The sequence below is a fragment of the Rhincodon typus genome, chromosome 6 (assembly GCF_021869965.1).
Source record: "Rhincodon typus isolate 14 chromosome 6, sRhiTyp1.1, whole genome shotgun sequence".
NCBI classification, from domain to species: Eukaryota; Metazoa; Chordata; class Chondrichthyes; order Orectolobiformes; family Rhincodontidae; genus Rhincodon; species Rhincodon typus.
Window position 1 is genome coordinate 27318535 of NC_063337.1, and position 19511 is coordinate 27338045.

General features: G+C 42.0%; 1 protein-coding gene across 1 annotated transcript in view; it reads left to right on the forward strand.

Moving 5' to 3' along the window:
* Nucleotides 1-19511, forward strand: part of dclk1a (doublecortin-like kinase 1a) — a 318233-nt gene that overhangs the window by 131975 nt on the left and 166747 nt on the right. The window contains exon 4 of the mRNA XM_048597930.1: nucleotides 15714-15816. Coding sequence (XP_048453887.1) covers nucleotides 15714-15816 — 103 coding nt within the window. The remainder of the gene's footprint in view (nucleotides 1-15713; nucleotides 15817-19511) is intronic.

A 19511-nucleotide genomic window follows, 5' to 3' on the forward strand; every position in this document is an offset into this window, starting at 1 on the left:
TTGTTTCATTTGGGCATAACTGCCAAGATATGCTAATAGTGAATATGGAATAAAAACAAAAAAATGCTGGACAAACTCAATAAGTCTGGCAGCATCTGTTGAAAGATTGACATTCTTAATGTTTCCAATAAAGTATGAAAAGTCAGCACAACTTCACTGATTTTGCACTCTCTACCTCCTTTGATAAAGACCAGTCCTGATTTTTAAAAAAATAGTATTTATCAAATTGATCCCACAAACATCCAGCATCAAAAAAGAAGAGATTTATCAATTATGAGTACCCTAAGTTAATTATTTATCTTCTTCCTATACTACAAATAACTGATCAGTACAACTGTCTCTGTGGGGTTCATTTTTAATGCAGATATTATCATTAAGGATCTGTGGTCTCACATACGAAACTTAATGAAGAGAACCGCTGAGCTATTCACACCTTGAATATTTTTGAAGAGGCACTGTGGCCTGAATTTTGTAATTGGCATTAATCTAAAAGGTTTGCTATTAATGTTAAGTTAATGCCAAATCAAATATCTAGGCTTATGAATTAGACAAAATGTTCTATTGTAGTTACATCTGCTGTTTTCAATTCTCTTTCCATTAGGTTTGTATGAAAGGTCTTGTCTTAAATCTTATTGTCTGTCACTAAAGTATTTTCTATCAGTTGTGCAGTTTAGGAGGGTGAGGTGATATTGCCTACTATTTCTAGCACTTATTTCATTGTCGTAGAATTAATTATTCATATTGTTCTCTCAAATTACTTAATGTATAAATTCACATGACAGTTCTTAGTGTGTGTGGGCATGTGGTGAAAATATGCACAAGAATAAGTGTTTTAAAATCAACTTGAACCATAAAATAGCAGTGAATTTATAGCTTTGAGTGAGTATTTAACCTTTGTTTCACTATGTTAAGCATTTTTCTTTGGCAAAGTGGTATAGTGATTAGTACTGGTGATTGCAGAACCAAAATGTTACCCTGTCTTTCTTTTCTGATCATAGAAGCATAGAAAATAGGACCGACAGTAAGCCATTCAGTCCTTCTAGTCTGCTTTGCCATTAAATATGATCACAGCTGATTAGCCAATTCAGTATTCTTTTCCTACTTTCTCCCATATCCTTTGATCCCTTTAGCCCAAAGAACTATATTTATCTCCTTTATTAATATATTCAATGTTTTGGCCTCACCAGCTTTCTGTGGCAGTGGTCACTAAGCTGAAGCAACTAATTCTTCAATGTTCATTTTATGTTTTTTATTTGTTTAATATTCAAGTATGAGTTTCATTATGTGATGAAATATGCTTAATGTATGATAACATTTTTAGAGTTTGGATTTCAAAATAGTGACATGTGGGTTTTGGTTACTTTCGTGAGTGTTTTCTTTAAAAATAAGGCCAGACAGTCCATCTAGAGCAGTGACCTAAGTTAGCATTGCTGAAAATCTAAGTGGCTGTAGAACGCTGTGGTGTGTTGATGAAAAATTGTTTGTACTATAGTGGTTTATGACAGATGAGTAAACATTGAAAGCCATTAGCTTGCATTCAGTTCAAAATACTGAAGGATTAATTTTAGCTTGGAAAACCTAGAGATTGTAAGCTTTTAGGGAAGCTTAGAAGAGACCTGCTTGGGGTTAGAAGCAAGTTTAGTTTTCACTCCTTAAGGGACTATAGGACTATTTAGGGAAAGCCGTTACCTTGATAGAAAAGATTATGCAGCTTCCAGATGAGAAGAGTTTGGTTAAAAACTTATAGGCTACTAGAAATACACAAGGCCTGGTCTCAGTTTTATGAGTATTGTAAGAAGACATCCTAGTTCACAGGAAAGAAATTGGGGAGAATCAGGTTAAGTAGAATTTAAAAATTTGATTTTGAGGGGTCCTTTGTCTGGACTTAAATCTCTGAAAATGGATATCATTAGGAAATACGTTGAAAAATTTGCTTTGCTGTGTGTTTTAAATGTTTTCTTTATTGCTTCTTTTAATTTTTTTTCATGGGATCTAGGCGTCACTGGTTGGAACAGTATTTATTGTGCAGCTCTTTTTGGCCTTGAACTGAATGGCTTACTGATCCATTTCAGATGGCAGTGAGAGTTAACCACATTGCAATGGGTTTGAAGTCCAATAAAGGCTGAAGAGCAGGTAAAGAAGGCAAAGTTCCTTCCCTTAGAGACAATTGATAGATAGCTTGGTTTGATTTTTTGTTTTGTCAGTTGTATAATAAATCTCTGTTCTGTTATTGAAGAAACTTTATAGCCTCTTGAGCAAATGTTTCAGTAACTGATCACCATGTTGACTACAGTAAAAGGTCAGTCAGGTCAGATTTCATTCTGGGATCTGATTTGTCCAGTAGCACCATCACCTAGGAACATAACAATTATAAAATTCAAAAAGACTTGGTTCCAATGCATGTTATCATGATGTATAATTTCAGATTTTGCAAGAATACTACTGCTGTGCTCAAAGAAGTTAAATAAAGATGCTTGGAGATGAGCATTTCAAGATATACAACTCCGTCATGTAAAGTTAATAATCGGTTTTACCTTCTGAACTGAATAAGGTGATGCTCTTATGGTGAAGCAGCAGGTGTGGACAGTGGCCATGTAATTATCTCCAGAATATCAGAGCAGAATTGTAATTTAAATGCCACACATTGTATTATGAGGGTGGATAATACGCAATAGAGGATTGGAGGTAGGCAGAAACAGCATGATGAAAGGAGATGACAATTGTCTCTGTGTTACGAGTAGCAAAAATTTATTTTGTGTTCATTTTGTGGCATCTTATTAGCCCGCTTGTTTGCTGCTTTTCATTCAAGCATGTATATGAAAAATTTGGAATTAAGTCTGCTTTGACAAGATCAGGTGGGTTAGAGTTGAACTGCAATAATTGACTTCATAGAATCCCTACATTGTGGAAGCAGGCCATTCAGCCCATCGAGTCTACACCAATCCTCTGAAGAGCATCCCACCCTATCCCTGTAACCCTGCAATTCCCGTAGCTAATCCATCTAACCTGCACATCCTGGACACTAAGGACAATTTAGCATGGGCAATCCACCTAACCTACACATCTTCAGACGATGTGGGAAAACCACAGCACGAGGAGGAAAATCACGTAGACATGGGGAAAATGTGCAAACTGCACACAGTCACCCAAGGGTGGAATTGAACCCAGGTCCCTAGCACTGTAGGGCAGCAGTGCCTACTAATGGGCCACTGTGCCACCTGACATTGCAGAATATAATTTTTTCCAAATTGCATCTGCAGTGGAATATGAGAAAGATAGACTGACATCAAATTGTATTGCAGAAGAATATATTTGTATTGAATTGGACCTTTTCTTTTAGCTAAAATTTGCTTGGTCTGCTCTGCATTTTAATGAGGATTTTTTTTTTAAAACTGCAAGGTATAGACGCTATCTCAGTTTCTACCAATTTTATACAAAGATCTTTCCCCCGGGAGACATAGTTGATACATGATGCAAAGCTGTGAGATTCTGATTTATGTTCCATGATCGTTTGAAGGTTGTATTATTCAGTGGAAGTGGTGAATAACTAAATGGCCTGTAACACAAACTAGCGCCATGGCATAGCATGTTGGATGTAAAACACAATAGGCCATAGAATGGTAGGAAGCATTTGCATCTTTGATTTCCACATCTTGAGTTGATCTTTGTTGCCCCAGATTGATGCCAAACAAAGTGTTTCCAAAGTGAAGTTCACAGGTGAACATAGTGAGCTCTTCCTCCTACCCAGAAGAGAGATACTTATGTATCCATCAATACAGTTATCATTAAAGGATCAAAGATTTATAAGGACTTAGATGCAAATAAAACAGACCAGTCCACAGGACAGCAACCTAAGGAAAAAAGATCCTTTAAACTGATTTTTGAAAATGTCATCTGTTTATGTCTATATTGCAACAGACAGCTCCTGACTCATGAACACCTCAAAAAATAAATTTATTTTGTAAAGTAAACAATTTACTTTTAAACCAAACTAAATGTAGTTATTGTGAAAAATATGGAATGCCTAGAAACTGGAGCCATGAGCAAGGGATTTAGGAGACAGCAGAGTTGAGATCAGCCTTTGTATTGAGGGAAGGGATACAGCGCCATAAATGGAGCAAGTACATAGTGCCATTGATTTTCCTCTTAATTCTGAGGATCAAAGAAAACTTATTTCCATTTCAGTTTAATGGGTTCCAAGATGAATAATAAATCCAATGCATGATCAGTTGACTGCCACATGTGGAGCAACTGGTCTGAAGGATTGTGTACATGTGTCATTTGGAGGGTTACATAAGATCCAGGTCAGGGTTGGTTTATTTAATTTATAACTTAATTTTTAAAGATTTGTGCATCCACAACCACCAGATCAGACTAAGTCTGAGGCTCTGCCACATCTAGTCATAAATGATGGTGTACAATTAAATAACTGACAGGAGGTGAACATAACTCGACAAACATCTCCCACAAATTCAGTGATGGGGGAGCACAGCAACTCAATGCAAAAAGTAAGTCAAAAGCACTCACAATCAGATTAAGCCAAAAATGCCAAGTGGATAATTCAGCTTAGGGTCCTCCTTAGGTCATCAGCGTCATAGGTGCCAGGCATCAGTCAATTCATGACACTTCATGAGATACCAAGAAACAGCTGAAGACACTGGTTGCAGCAAAGACTGTAACATTCAACTGTGGAACTGAAACATAGATAATAGGAGTAGGCCATTTTGCCCATTATGCCTGCTGTGCCATTCATTATGGTAACTCATCACCCTGTTCCCACTTTCTCCCCATACTCTTTGATCCCTTTATCCTTAAGTGTTCTGTCTAACTCCTGAAGTCTTATGCTCCAGCATGAGTTATACCTCTGGACAACCAACTGCAGTACAGCTATAACAAATGTTATCAGGAATCAAAAACCATTTGCGTGGGGTGGAAATGGCAAATCTAACTTCAAAAACTTTCAGAGTGGCTTAGGATGTTCAATCTTGGGGGCAACCAATGATAGAAAAGTCGCCTCCTGGGAGTAGAATGCGCAAGTTCTCCAATCGCAGGCTATTTCCCTCCCAGGTTCACTACACAGCCCAAAACCCAGGAGAGATACAGCCTATGGTTTGTGAAGCAGCTGGGAAGGTCAGTGGCTGTAGTGAGTGTCTGACTGGGGTTGCTGTTGGCTGAGCCCGGGGACTGGTGTTGGATGAAAAGACCTGCAAGGTTTGGGAAAACGATAGGGGCTGCACTACAGTGGGGCTGAGAAGATGAGACCTGCTGCACAAGTGGGACTGCTATGTGACTGCAAATGGAAAGGGAGAGAAGGAGTTTGCAAAGGAGGGAGCCATTTCAAATCTGCCTGTAAAGGAATATTCAGCTAACTAGGAGCTAGGAAATCTTAAGTCACTGAAGTGATGAATTTCTTGAAAATAAACATGCAATCACCAGCTTAAGACAAAAATGTTCCAGAGCTACAAAGAAGGAAAGATAGAGTGGATAATATTGTACTGAAAATTGTGACAATTGTTGAATTTAAATCTTGGATTAAGATTTGTTATGCAGTACAAAGGGTAGGAACTGCTGTGTTAAAATCTTCCAGCTTTGTGCATTTACAAATGAAATGCATTTGTTGTGACTATTTGTTGTTTTTGTGTATGGAATATGTGTCAGTTTTATCAAAAATTTGTGCTAATTTACAACTGTTGTATCAATTTAAATACTGTAGTGTTTAGACAATTCATCCTTTCCTTGTGTGTTGTGGCTTTTAAGTTCAATGGAAAGTTGATCATTGAGGATATTGATGAATTCTTCTAATCCTGTAAGTTTCAAAATATCCCATACATAAATACTGAAGGTGTTGTTTCTAAGTGATTGCATCATCCAATAAATAAATTAGAGTGAATGAAAAACAAATCAATAAAAAAAAAACAAGGTTCCTGAAAAAAATGTCATGAGGATCTAACAACGTTGAAGTTTGCCTAGGTATAATCTGTCCATTAAAGTAAGGTCAATTCTGTTACTGTCAATTCTAATGCTATTGGTCCAACACCAATCATTAACAAAGTGATGGAAGATGTATTTGACGCTGCTATCAAGTGGCACTTAATGAACAATAACACACTCAGCCCACGCTCAGTTTGGATTTGTCAGGGCTGTTCAGTTCCAGACCTTGTTATGGCCTTAATCAAAGCCTGGATAAAAGGACTGAATATAAAGATGGGTAAGAGCCCCTATCTTTGACATCAAGATATCACTTGACTGAGTGTCGCTACGAAGAATCTGAGAAAAAATGAAGTCACTGGGAATAGGACGAAAATTCTCTAGTGACTGAGGTCATACCAAACACAAAGGAAGATGGAATGGTTGTTGGAGAGCAATCATTTCAGTCCCAGAGTTCTTGATGGTTTATGTCCTGTGCCCAGCCATCTTCAACTGCTTCATCAGTGATGTTTCCTCCATCATTAGGTCAGAAGGGGAGATGTTAACTGACGAGTGCAGAGTGTTCAGAATTTTTCACATCTCCTCAGATAATGGAGCAATCAGTTCCTACAAGTGGCAAGTAACATTTGGGTCACCCAAGTGACGAGTAATGGCCATCACCAACAATAGAGAATCTAACATAGATATTCAACTAAATTGCAATTAATGCATCTCTACCCATCAACAGCCTGGGGGTGAGATGGGGTGGGCCTCCAATGACCAGAAACCAAATTGGGCTAGCCGTATAAATACTGAAACTATAAGAACAGGTCAGAAATTGGGAATTTTCCAGCAAGTGACTCACCTCCTGACTTCCTAGAGACTGTAGATGTTTACAAGTCAGGAATGTAATGGAAGACTGTCTACTTGCCTGAATGAGCACAGTCTCTACATCAGTCGAGAAGCTCATCATAATCCAGGACAAAGGTGTCCACTTGATTTAGCAGCTTTTCAACTACATTAACCATTTATTCCCAAGAGACAAATTGGAATGCCAACTGCAAGCCCCTCACCAAGCCATGCACCATCCTTTTATAATTTTAACTTTTATTCTGATTTGTATTAATGTAAATTATGCATAAAATAACAGGTAAATCACAGTCAGTATGAACTGTAAATTATATTTAGAATAGCAGACACCAAGAAATAAGCAATCTAAATGCTTCAAATTTTAGCTGTGAAATTCTCCCAACTGAATTCTTGTTACTTCTCTTCAAGTATCTGGTTGATTGTCCATAGGAAACAGACAGTTGTTCTGTTCATTTGGTCTCTCTCTTATTGTCTGTGTCCATGCAGCCTTTAAATGTAACTTCTTCTTTGTACTGCTTCTAGGTTGAGTCGCCAGTTCATGTGGGCAGTATTTCTTATTATACAAAAAATATAAATTGTCTGTTTATAAATTCTTAAACATCCTTTGCCAGCATTTTCTCAAACCAATATAGGTTCCCCAAAAGTTTTCAAGTAGTTACACGTTTCCTGAGTTATTCCCTCTGGTTCAAAGGCCAAACATAAAAATTCCTGTCTGTTGTAAATTGCAGTAAGAGGTGATTTGAAAGAAAAGGAGCTTTCATAATTAAGTGTAGCTGGGTGTTACAGACAGTGAAGAAATTCTTAAGAGACAGAAGCAGAAAATTATATGTTGATGAAGCTCTAAGGCTAATTCAAAATTTAAAATTTTAATTCCATTATACTTTACATATTTGGATTTGGGTTTTCATTTAACTGGATTAGGAATAGTTGATAGCTTTCATAAGTTCTAATCAGTAAAGAGTAGCTCAAAGGACACTTGTATCTCTTTTATTAAAGTCATTAATTCCAGCATGTTTCATTATAAAACAATCATTTCACATGCAAACTTGTGCCTTGGAAATGATAAAATTATTTCCAGCATGAGGATTTAATTCTCACATAGAAGGATAAGGTGCACACTCCATCTTAAATTTGTTAATTATCTTTCTGTCACTATACCATATTAATACAGGAATGTTGTGTTTGAAGGAAACATCACTAAATGTGCAGAAAGGAACTTTGCTCTTAACATCACATTCATAAAGCTATAATGCTAATAATAAAATGAATATGGAACATCTTCCTGCAATAACTGAGAAATAATTTAAAACATTGGGCTATTATTGAAGAAATGCACTCAATTTACACCATCTAAAAATAGTTTAGTGACAAAAATACAATTACTCAGTAACAGGCGATATATGTGTGGGTTTGAAATACTTCTTATTATAGCTGCCTGGAAAGAATTAAGCGCCTACTGCAGTGCAGAACTCTGCATAATATTTAGCTGTACTTCCGGTGCTGAAACAAAGACGAGCAGCTTGTTCTATCATTTAAACATTATGTTATTATTAGAAAATTTAAACTTTGAGGCATTTCTTTACTGAAGCAATGGTGAAATAAACATGTATTTTAACGACTTATTTGAAACAATTATAAATGGTTCACATAGGTTGGTTATATCATCGTTGTATTTAATGTCATGTAAATATTAATGACACCACTAGATTTTGTGTCTTATTTCTGCTGAACTATGTTAAACTTGGAACATTTTAACATTTTAGGATCCAAGTAGAGTCCATGCCATGGAATGCCAGCTAGTGGCAAGCAGGGTGGGGGTTGGGGGAGGGTCTTGGATTCCTATAAGTCACCCAGAAGTTTGATTTTCAAGGTCAAAGAGAAGGTGTATATTGCACTGCCTTTAAATTAAAGGCATTATCATAGCTGTCAGTGATCTGAGCGTTCACTTGCATAATGCAACTTACGTTGAATTTGCAGATTAGCTGCTGATCAAGGAATTAAAATCTTGTGCCATGGATATTAGTTATAGCATTGAACAAGACTCCTTGAGTCTCTGAGAATGCTGCTACTAATGTCTTCCGATTACTGCTGCTATCTACCCACCATGTGCTTCATCTTCAAAAATTATTCATATCTGTCTAAATACATGTACACAGATACAAATTAGGAGTAGAGCCTGCTCCACCATTCAGTAATATCCTTATAGCTGATCCGAATACTCCATGTTCCTACCCACTGGAATTAACCTTTCACCCTCTTGCTTATCAGGAATCCATCCACCTCTGCTGTACCAATTCAAAGATTGCTTCCACTGCCTTTTGAAGAAGAGTTCCAAAGACTCTTCACCCTCTAAAAAAAAATTCTTCTCATCTCTGTCTTGTGATCTGAAAAAATAATTTAATAAGCTGGGACACGTAGCAGGAAAGGTGATCTCAGGATCACTGTAACTGTTACATCCTAAGTAGGATGAATAAGACAATGGAGGTGAGAGAGTGGGTTGAGAAAGAGGGTGAATTTTACATTGGGAGTGGCTTTTGCAAGGTGATAATGGTACTCCGCCTCTTAGGGACAGGAGGTCCTATCGTCGTGAGCTATCGGATGATCTGACTGGCTGGCAGCTGAGTAACTTCAGCAGCATCTAAATGCAGTGGGGGGGGGGTGCTGACGCTGGGATGGTAAACAAGTCCTGAGAAAAGGATCCATGATACCAGATGTAGTAATTGTAATGAGATCAGCCAGCTGGACCTCATAGAATATGAATTCCTGATAGGGACCGTTAATTTGGTCCAATTAGGGAGCCCTGGTTGACAGATATAAGTAGGAATGTCAAACATCCTGCTCACTCTGAGAACTGGCTCTGAGGAAGAGGACCTGTGTCAAGGGGTAGCACAGTGGCTCAGTTGTTAGCCCTGCTGCTTTACAGTGCCAGGGACGTCGGTTTGATTCTGGCCTTGGGCGACTATCTGTGCGGGGTATGCACATTCTCAATGTGTCAGTGCAGGTTTCCTCCAGGTACTCTGGTTTCCTCCCACAGTCCAAATGTGTGATAGAGAGGAGTTTATAGGGAGATAGTCACACCTAAGTTACATGATAAAGATAGCTGGGTCACCATCAGGAAAGGGAAAGGGAGTAGGCAGACAGTGCAAGGATTCTCTCGTGGCCGTTCCCCTCAATAACAAGTATACCACTTTAGATACTGTTGGGGGGAACGACCTACCAGGGGAAAGCCGTAGCGACCAGGTCTTTGGCACTGAGCCTGGCTCTGTGGCTCAGAAGGGAAGGGGGGCAAAATAGGAGAACAATAATGATAGGAGATTCAATGGTTAGGCAAACAGACAGGAGATTCTGTGGTACTGAGTGAGACTCCCAGATGGTATATTGCCACCCGTGTGCCAAGGTGAGGGATATCTCGGATCGGTTCTTCAGGATTCTTAAGGGGGAGGGTGAGCAGCCAGAACTCGCGGTACACATCGGTACCAATGACATAGCTAGGAAAAGGGATGAAGACCTGAAAAGTTAATGTAGTTAGGTTGGAAGCTAAAAGGCAGGACGAGCAGAGTAGTAATCTCAGGATTACTACCAGTGCCATGGACTAGTGAGGCTAGGAATAGACAGCGAGCTCAGCTGAACACGTGGTTACAGAGCTGGTGTAGGAGGGAGGGTTTCAGATATGTGGATCATTGGGATACCTTCTGGGGAAGGTGGGACCTGTACAAGAAGGATGGGTTGCACCTGAACTGGAGGGGCGCCAATAACCTGGGTGGGAGGTTTGCTAGAGCTCTTCAGGAGGGTCTAAACTAGTTTGGCAGCGGGGTGGGAACCGGAGCTACGGATCAGAAGATGGGGTAGCTGGTGTACAGGTAGATACAGCATGCAGAGAGTCTGTGAGGAAGGATAGACAGTTGATAGGGCAAAGTTGCAGTCAGTGTGACGGGTTGAAGTGTGTCTATTTTAACGCAAGAAGTGTCAGGAATAAGGGTGATGAGCTTACAGCATGGATCAGCACTTGGAACTACAATGTTGTGGCCATTGCGGAGACTTGGATAACACAGGGGCAGGAACGGTTGTTTAATGTTCCGGGGTTTAGATGTTTCAAAAGAAATAGGGAGGGAGGTAAAAGAGGTGGGGGAGTAGCATTGCTAATCAGGGATGGTATCACAGCTGCAGAAAGGGAGGTCGTGGAGGAGGGTTTGTCCACTGAGTCAGTATGGGGTGGAAGTCAGAAACAGGAAAGGAGCAGTCACTTTATTGGGAGTTTTCTATAGACCCCCCAATAGCAACAGAGACACCAAGGAACAAATTGGGAGGCAGATTTTGGAAAGATGCAGAAGTAATAGGATTGTTGTGTCCTCGGTGACTTCAACTTCCCTAATATCAACTGGAACCTCCTTAGTGCAAATAGCTTGGATGGAGTAGATTTTGTCAGGTGTGTCCAGGAAGGATTTCTGACTCAATATGTAGGTAGGCTGACTAGGGGGAGGCCATATTGGATTTGGTGCTTGGCAACGAACCAGGCCAGGTGTCAGATCTCTTGCTGGGAGAGCGTATTGGTGATACTGTTCACAACTCCCTGACCTTTACTAAAGTCATGGAGAGGGATAGGAGCAGATGGTATGGAAAAGTATTTAATTTGGGGTGGGAGAATTAGAGTGTTATTAGGCAGGAACTTTGGAGCATAAATTGGGAAACAGATGTTCTCAGGGAAATACATGACAGAAGTGTGGAAGTTTTTTAGGGAGCAGTTGCTACAAGCACTGGATAGGTTTGTCCCACTGAGGCAGGGAAAGGATGGTAAGGTGAAGGAACCTTGGATGACAAGACATGTGGAACATCTAGTCAAGAGAAAGAAGGAAGCTTACTTAAGGTCGAGGAAGCTAGGATCGGACAGGGCTGTAGACAGTTACAAGGTGGCTAGGAAAGAACTGAAGAATGGACTTAGGAGAGCTGGAAGGGGGCATGAAAAAGCCGTGGCGGGTAGGATTAAGGAAAACCCCAAGGCGTTCTATGCTTATGTGAGGAACAAGAGGATAGCCAGAGTGAGGGTAGGGCCGATCAGGGATGGTGGAGGGAACTTGTGCCTGGAGTCAGAGGAGGTAGGGGAGGTCCTTAATGAGTACTTTGCTTCAGTATTCACCAGTGAGAGGGACCTTGACGTTTGTGAGGACAGCGTGAAACAGACTGATATGCTCAAACAGGCTGATGTTAGGAAGAAGGATGTGCTCGAAATTTTGAAAAACATGAGGGTAGATAAATCCCCTGGGCTAGATGGGATATACCCAAGGTTGCTACGGGAAGTGAGGGAAGAGATTGCTGCCCCTTTGGCAATGAATTTTGTGTCCTCACTGTCGGTTGGAGTAGTACTAGATGATTGGAGGGTGGCAAATGTCTTTCCCTTGTTCAAGAAAGGGGATAGGGATAACCCTGGGAATTATAGACCGGTCAGTCTTACTTCTGTGGTGGGCAAATTATTGGACAGGATTCTGAGAGACTGGATTTATGATTATTTGGAAAAGCATAGTTTGATTAGAGATAGCATGGCTTTGTGAGGTGCAGGTCATGCCTCACAAGCCTTATTTAATTCTTAGAGGATGTGACAGAACACATTGGTGAAGGTAGAGCAGTGAATGTGGTGTATATAGATTTTAGCAAGGCATTTGATAAGGTTCCCCATGGTAGGCTCATTCAGAAAGTAAGGAGGCATAGGATTCAGGGAAATTTGGCTGTCTGGATACAAAACTGGCTGTCCAATAGAAGACAGAGGCAGAGGGTAGTAGTAGATGGAAAGTATTCAGCCTGGAGCTCGGTGACCAGTGGTGTTCCGCAGGGATCTGTTCTGGGACCTCTGCTCTTTGTGATCTTTATAAACGACTTGGATGAGGAAGTGGAAGGGTGAGTTAGTAAGTTGCCAATGACATGAATATTGGTGGAGTTGTGGATAGTGTGGAGGGCTGTTGTAGGTTACAATGGGATATTGACAGGATGCAGGACGCAGAGCTGGGCAAAGGAGTAGCAGATGGAATTCAACCCAGAAAAAAGTGTGAGGTGATTCATTTTGGAAGGTCGAATTTGAATGCAGAATACATGGTTAATGGCAGAGGTAGTAGAACTGCCGATGCTGGAGAATCTGAGATAACAAGGTGTAGAGCTGGATGAACACAGCACGCCAAGCAGCATCAGAGGAGAAGGAAAGCTGATGTTTTGGGTCTAGACCCTTCTTCAGAAATGGGGGCGGGGAAGGGGATTCTGAAATAAATAGGGAGAGAGGGGGAGGCGGTTAGAAGATGGATAAAGGAGAAGATAGGTGGAGAGGAAACAGACAGGTCAAGAAGGCGGGGTTGGAGCCAGTAAAGGTGAGTGTAGGTGGGGAGTTAGAGAGGGGATATGTCAGTATAGCGAGGACGGACAGGTCAAGGGGGCGGGATGAGGTTAGTAGGTAGGAAATGGGGGTGGGGCTTGAGGTGGGAGGAGGGGATAGGTGGGAGGAAGGACAGGTCAGGGAGGCGGAGACGAGCTGGGCTGGTTTTGGGATGCGGTCGGGGGAGGGGAGATTTTGAAGCTTGTGAAGTCCACATTGATACTATTGGGCTGCAGTGTTTCAAAACATTGGGCTGCAGGGTTTCCTGCAACCTTCGGGTGGCATCATTGTGGCACTGCAGGAGGCCCAGGATGGACATATCGGACAAGGAGTGGGAGGGGGAGTTGAAATGGTTCGCGACTGGGAGGGGTAGTTATTTGTTGCGAACGGAGCGTAGGTGTTCCACAAAGTGGTCCCCAAGCCTCTGCTTGGTTTCCCAGATGTAGAGGAGGCCACAACGGGAACAGCGGAGACAGCATACCACATTAGCAGATGTGCAGGTGAACATCTGTTTGATGTGGAAGATCTCCTAAGGGCCTGGGATGGGGGTGAGGGGGGAGGTGTAGGGGCAGGTGTAGCACTTCCTGTGGTTGCAGGGAAAAGTGCCGGGGGTGGTGGGGCTGGTGGGGAGTGTGGAGCGAACAAGGGAGTCACAGAGAGAATGGTCCCTCCAGAAAGCAGATAAGGATGGTGAGGGAAAAATGTCTTTGGTAGTGGGATCAGATTGCAGATAGCAGAAGTGCCGGAGGATGATGCGTTGGATTCGGAGGTTGGTGGGGGGGTATGTGAGGCCGAGGGGGATTCTGTTTTGGTTGTTATTGCGGGGAGGGGGTGTGAGGGATGAGTTGTGGGAAATGCGAGAGACACAGTCGAGGGCGTTTTCGACCACTGTGGAGGGGAAGTTGTGGTCCTTGAAAAACGAGAACATCTGGGATGTCCGGGAGTGGAATGCCTCATCTGGGGAGCAGATGTGGCGGAGGCAAAGGAATTGGGAATAGGGGATGGCCTTTTTGCAGGAAGGTGGGTGAGAGGAGGTGTATTCTAGGTAGCTATGGGAGTCGGTAGGCTTGAAATGGATATCGGTTTCCAGATGGTTGCCAGAGATGGAACAGAGAGGTCCAGGAAGGAGAGAGAGGTATCGGAGATGGTCCAGGTGAACTTAAGGTTGGGGTGGAAGATGTTAGTGAAATGGATGAACTGTTCAAGCTCCTTGTGGGAGCACGAGGCAGTGCCGATACTGTCATCGATGTAACGGGGGAAGAGATGAGGGATAGGGCCAGTGTAGCTTGGGAAGAGGGATTGTTCCACATATCCTATGAAGAGGCAGGCATAGCTTGGGCCCATGCGGGTACCCATGGCCACCCCCTTTGTCTGTAGGAAGTGGGAGGAATTGAAGGAGAAGTTGTTAAGGGTGAGGATGAGTTCAGCTAAACAGATGAGGGTGTCAGTGGAGGGGACTTGGCAGGATTAATGGCGGGATTCTTAGCAATGTGGAGGAACAGAGGGATCTTGGGGTCCACGTCCACAGATCCCTCAAAGTTGCTACTCAAGTTGATAGTGTTGTAAAGAAGGCATATGGTGTGTTGGCTTTCATTGGTAGGGGAATTGAGTTTGAGAGCTGCGAGGTTATGCTGCAGCTCTATAAAACCCTGGTTAGACCACACTTGGAATATTGTGTTCAGTTCTGGTCACCTCGTTATAGGAAAGATGTGGAAGCTTTAGAGAGGGTGCGGAGGAGATTTACCAGGATGCTGCCTGGACTGGAGGGCAGGTCTTATGAGGAAAGGTTGAGGGAGCTAGGGCTTTTCTCATTGGAGTGAAGAAGGATGAGAGGTGACATGGTAGAGGTGTACAAGATTCTGAAGAAGAGTCCCGATCCGAAACGTCAACTTTCCTGCACCTCTGATGTTGCCTAGTCTGCTGTGTTCCTCCAGCTCCACACTGTGTTATCTCAGGTTCCAATCTAAACCTTAAGCTGGAATTGAGTGTATATTTTCAATGTCTTAGAACTAAGTATAGTGCCAATGTGGGCAGAACAATGAAGTCTCTGTCAAAAAGATGCTCAATATATATTTAATATGCGTCCACAAACTTCCTTTGATGATAGACTGAGTGGTAAAAATACTGGATGAATGTAGATGGTGGCAAGAGACATTGTTCTTGATCATTAGAACAAAAGTGATTTTTAAAAAAGTCAGGTGAAGCAGCTTTTGTTTGTATTTCATTAAATATCAGCCAGGGACCTTGCTAAGTATATTGAGCATCTTTTTGACGAGACTTCATTATTCAGGGCCTTGCATTGTCCACAGTGCTGTAGAAAGATCTAAAATTGTGTTTTTCCTGAGTTTCTGGACAATGATGATGAAATACAGGATTTAGCAACAGAGATTCAAGTCCAAGCAAAGTGAAATAAAAGATAAACTGTCAGATATTTAATATTCCACCCAATGTAACACCGGCCTGCTTTTCCTTAGTGTTAAGATCTACTGGAAGGAATATTGGATGGGTTCTGCATGTACATTTTGTTGTCTATTTTACTGTGATGGAATACCTTACCCTGTTATCCTTCTGTCCACGCCAGGTGATGTGCCTTCAGGATTTCTTTGGTGATGATGACATTTTTGTTGCCTGTGGTCCTGAGAAGTTCCGCTATGCACAGGATGACTTTTCACTGGATGAAAATGGTAAGTTTCTTTTGGCACATACATTGAAGCTTGACTAAAATAAACCACAGATTGCGTTACATTGTCAGAAAAACCAAACAATTCCAAAATTGTGACAGTCACTGACCATACAGTGTAAAAACAAGGGAATGTTGCTGCACCTCTGCAAATCACTGGTCAGACCACATTTGGAGTATTTTGTTCAGTTCAGGGCATCTTATTTAAAGAAGGATGTTAAAACCCTGGAGCGAGTTCAAAGAACATTTATTAGAATGATACCAGGAATGAGGGATTTTAAATACAAGGGAAGATTAGAGACATTGGGCTTATTCTCCTTTGAGCAGAAAAGATTAAGAGATGACCTTATTCAGGTGGTTCACAATTATGAATGATTTTGACAGGATAAAGAAGGGTATTTTGCTTCCACCAGTTGTCTTTTTCAGAAACCAGGGGGGGTCACAATTTCAAGATTGTCAGCAAGAGAGCTAGGAGTGAGATGAGGAGAAACTTTTTTACTCGAGCAAGTTGTGAGGATTTGGAATGCACTGCCTGGGAGAGTGGTGGAGATAGATTCCATAGGAGGTTTCAGAAGTGAGCTGGACATAGATTTGAACGTGATGAAGTTAGAGGGCTATGCAGATAGGGCTGGAGAGTGGGACTAACTGCGTAGCTCTTTTGGGAGCTGGTACAGACATGATGGGTTGAATAGCCTCCTTCTGTACTGTAAAATTCTCTGATTCTATTACGCTATCAACTGTATCCCCCCCACAAAAAAAAATCAGCCATTCAAAGGGATGTATAAGTGAAAGGTAGCAGAGCTATTTACTTAATGGCTTGTATTTATGATATATGTACTTATTGCTCAATTGCAGCATTATTTCTTCACATAGATACAGTTGCAATTCATTCCAACTAACTGTGAAGTTGAACTTGGTTTGCAAATCCTAATTTGTAAGATATACTAGAATTCTTGCCTTCTCTTTCACATAACACAGTACCAGTTAAAAACCGAAAGAACTGCAGATACTGTAAATCAGGAACAAAAACAAAGTTGCTGGAAAAGCTCAGCAGGTCTGGCAGCATCTATGAAGGAAAAAACAGTTAACGTTTTGGGTCCGCTGACCCTTCCTCAGAACGGTACCAGTTAAAACTGTTCACGATTGCCTTAGCTATGTTTACTAAATCTGGATTATTTGAAATGTTTTTCACATCTGGATGCACGACTAATCTGCTGTGAAAAATATATCATGCTGCTACATGGATTTTGTTTTCCCCTGAGCTTTTCCCCAATTCTAAGCTGCTGTCTGATTTTGGCACAACATTTTGTAGGAATTGATAGCACTTTCAACTGACCACCCTCCCACGTGACCATTTTATGTACGTAAGCTAGATACTCTTGTGAATAATAACAGTAACTTTTACAAATTAGTCTCTCAACTGCCCTCACCTGATGGCCACTTCCTAGCAGGATTTCCTGAATAGTCATTGGTGGCAGGATTTGTTTTTTTTTGGGCTGCATTTGTTGCCATTGCAATTGCAGAGGGCACACTCATGGCCCATGCAGGCGCAGTTTCTGTGACAGGACTGTTGGCTATGCCACAGGATTTGTCTAATGGCTTCATACTTACATTTATGTAGCAGCCTTCTGCCCCTAAAATGCTTTGGAAAACTATTAATCCAGAGGAAAATTCAGAAAGAGCCCTTGTTGTCTTACTCACTGCCACACTCCCTTAATGAACTGGTGAAGCAGGCAACGAGTGATGTAACCAGCAGGGTAGCAACGGTGATAGCCAGCTGAAGGACATGGCTAGTGGGACACTGAGAAGATGCTACAACCAGTGGGTGTAATACCTTTAGTTCCAGCGTGGTGTGAGTGCACGATGATGCTATTAACATTACTGACTCCTGTTCAAATGTGTTGACAGGAAGCATCAGGTTTTTTCCTAATCTGAGAATGGCAAGATAAAGACAGCCCAAAATGCTACTGCCTTACCTTGTATTGGTCTTGGAACCAAAAGCTTTTTTGGTCTGTACCTTTTTGGTATCACTTCTATAGCGCTCAAGAATTTCCTTGTACATCTTGTGAGCAGAAATTCCATGGGAGTTTACTACTATAGTTCTTGTAAAGCCAGGTGAAATCCCAGAAAAACAGTGTACATATGTTTTCACTAGGTGTGGAAATTTTTGCCCAAGTTTCCTCTTTTTGCTTTGACCTTGCCATCTCCGGTAGCAGAATTGTATTCAACAACCTGTAACCTCATGGCCTGTCATATCTTGCACGCTACTATTACATTCAAACCTGGTTCAATGAAGAGTGCAGCAGGGTTTGCCAGTAATATCATCGGGCACACCTGAAAAGAGGGCTCAACCTGATAAAGCTATAACAAAGGAACACTTGCATGTCAAACAGCTGAAGCAGTGATAGACTGGGCTATTGTGAATCCCACAAAAAAAATGGATCAGATCTCAGCTCTGCAGTTCTGCCACATCCAGTTGTGTATGGTGGTGAACAACTAAATATTCAGCAAAGTCGGCAGCACCCGGGGAATCAGAAACATAAGTTAACATTACAGGTCAGTGACCTTTCATCACTTCTTTTCACCACACCAGAGAAACCAGATGGTACAGCAAAGGAAGGCAAGAAAAAAACCATTAATTATAATTATTTTGTGGTTTAGGAAGGAGCAGGAGTGCTTCTGCACTAAGTTGCTCCCATCTGGTGATCATAGACCCTCCATATGGAACCCTGTCTACCAAGATCTCTGATAGTGCAGGGACTCAGAGATGGTAATCTGCACTGGGCTGGCTGTTCTGCTGTTCTGCTGTCCAAACTGATCAGGGCATTTTCATGAAGGATGAACTGGTCAGGCTACTCATTCCACAGGCCACGTGCCTGATAGTAAACTCCACTTGAAACATTTAGAGTTAAAACTGAGGAGATTGGGGTTTGGCTTAAGCATCCTCTGTTGCTAAGAATTTTTTCCTCTACTGTATGTTGTACTCATTAATCATTGTAGTGAACCTAAAACAGAAGAAAGGTGAAGTTCCTTCTGTTACAAGAGATAGTAGGAACTGCAGATGCTGGAGAATCCGAGACAACAAGGTGCCGGGCTGGATGAACACAGCAGGCCAAGCAGCATCATAGGAGCAGAGAGGCTGACGTTTCGGGCCTAGACCCTTCATCAGAAATGGGGGAGGGGAACGGGGTTCTGAAATAAATAGGGAGAGAGTGGGAGCCGGATAGAAGATGGCTAGAGGAGAGGATAGGTGGAGAGGAAACAAACAGGTCGAAGAGGCGGGGATGGGGCCAGTAAAGGTGAGTGTAGGTGGGGAGTTAGGAAGGGGATAGGTCAGTCCAGGGAGGACGAACAGGTCAAGGGGGCGGGATGAGGTTAGTCAGTAGGAGATGGAGGTGCGGCTTGAGGTGGGAGGAAGAACAGGTTAGGGAGGCGGGGACGAGCTGGACTGGTTTTGGGATGCGGTAGCGGGAGGGGAGATTTTGAAACTTGTGAAATCCACATTGATAGCATTGGGCTGCAGGGTTCCCAAGCGGAATATGAGTTGCTGTTCCTGCAACCTTCGGGTGGCATCGTTGTGGCACTGCAGGAGGCCCAGGATGGACATGTCGTCTGAGGAATGGGAGGGGGAGTTGAAATGGTTCGCGACTGGGAGGTGCAGTTGTTTGTTGCGAACCGAGCGTAGGTGTTCTGCAAAGC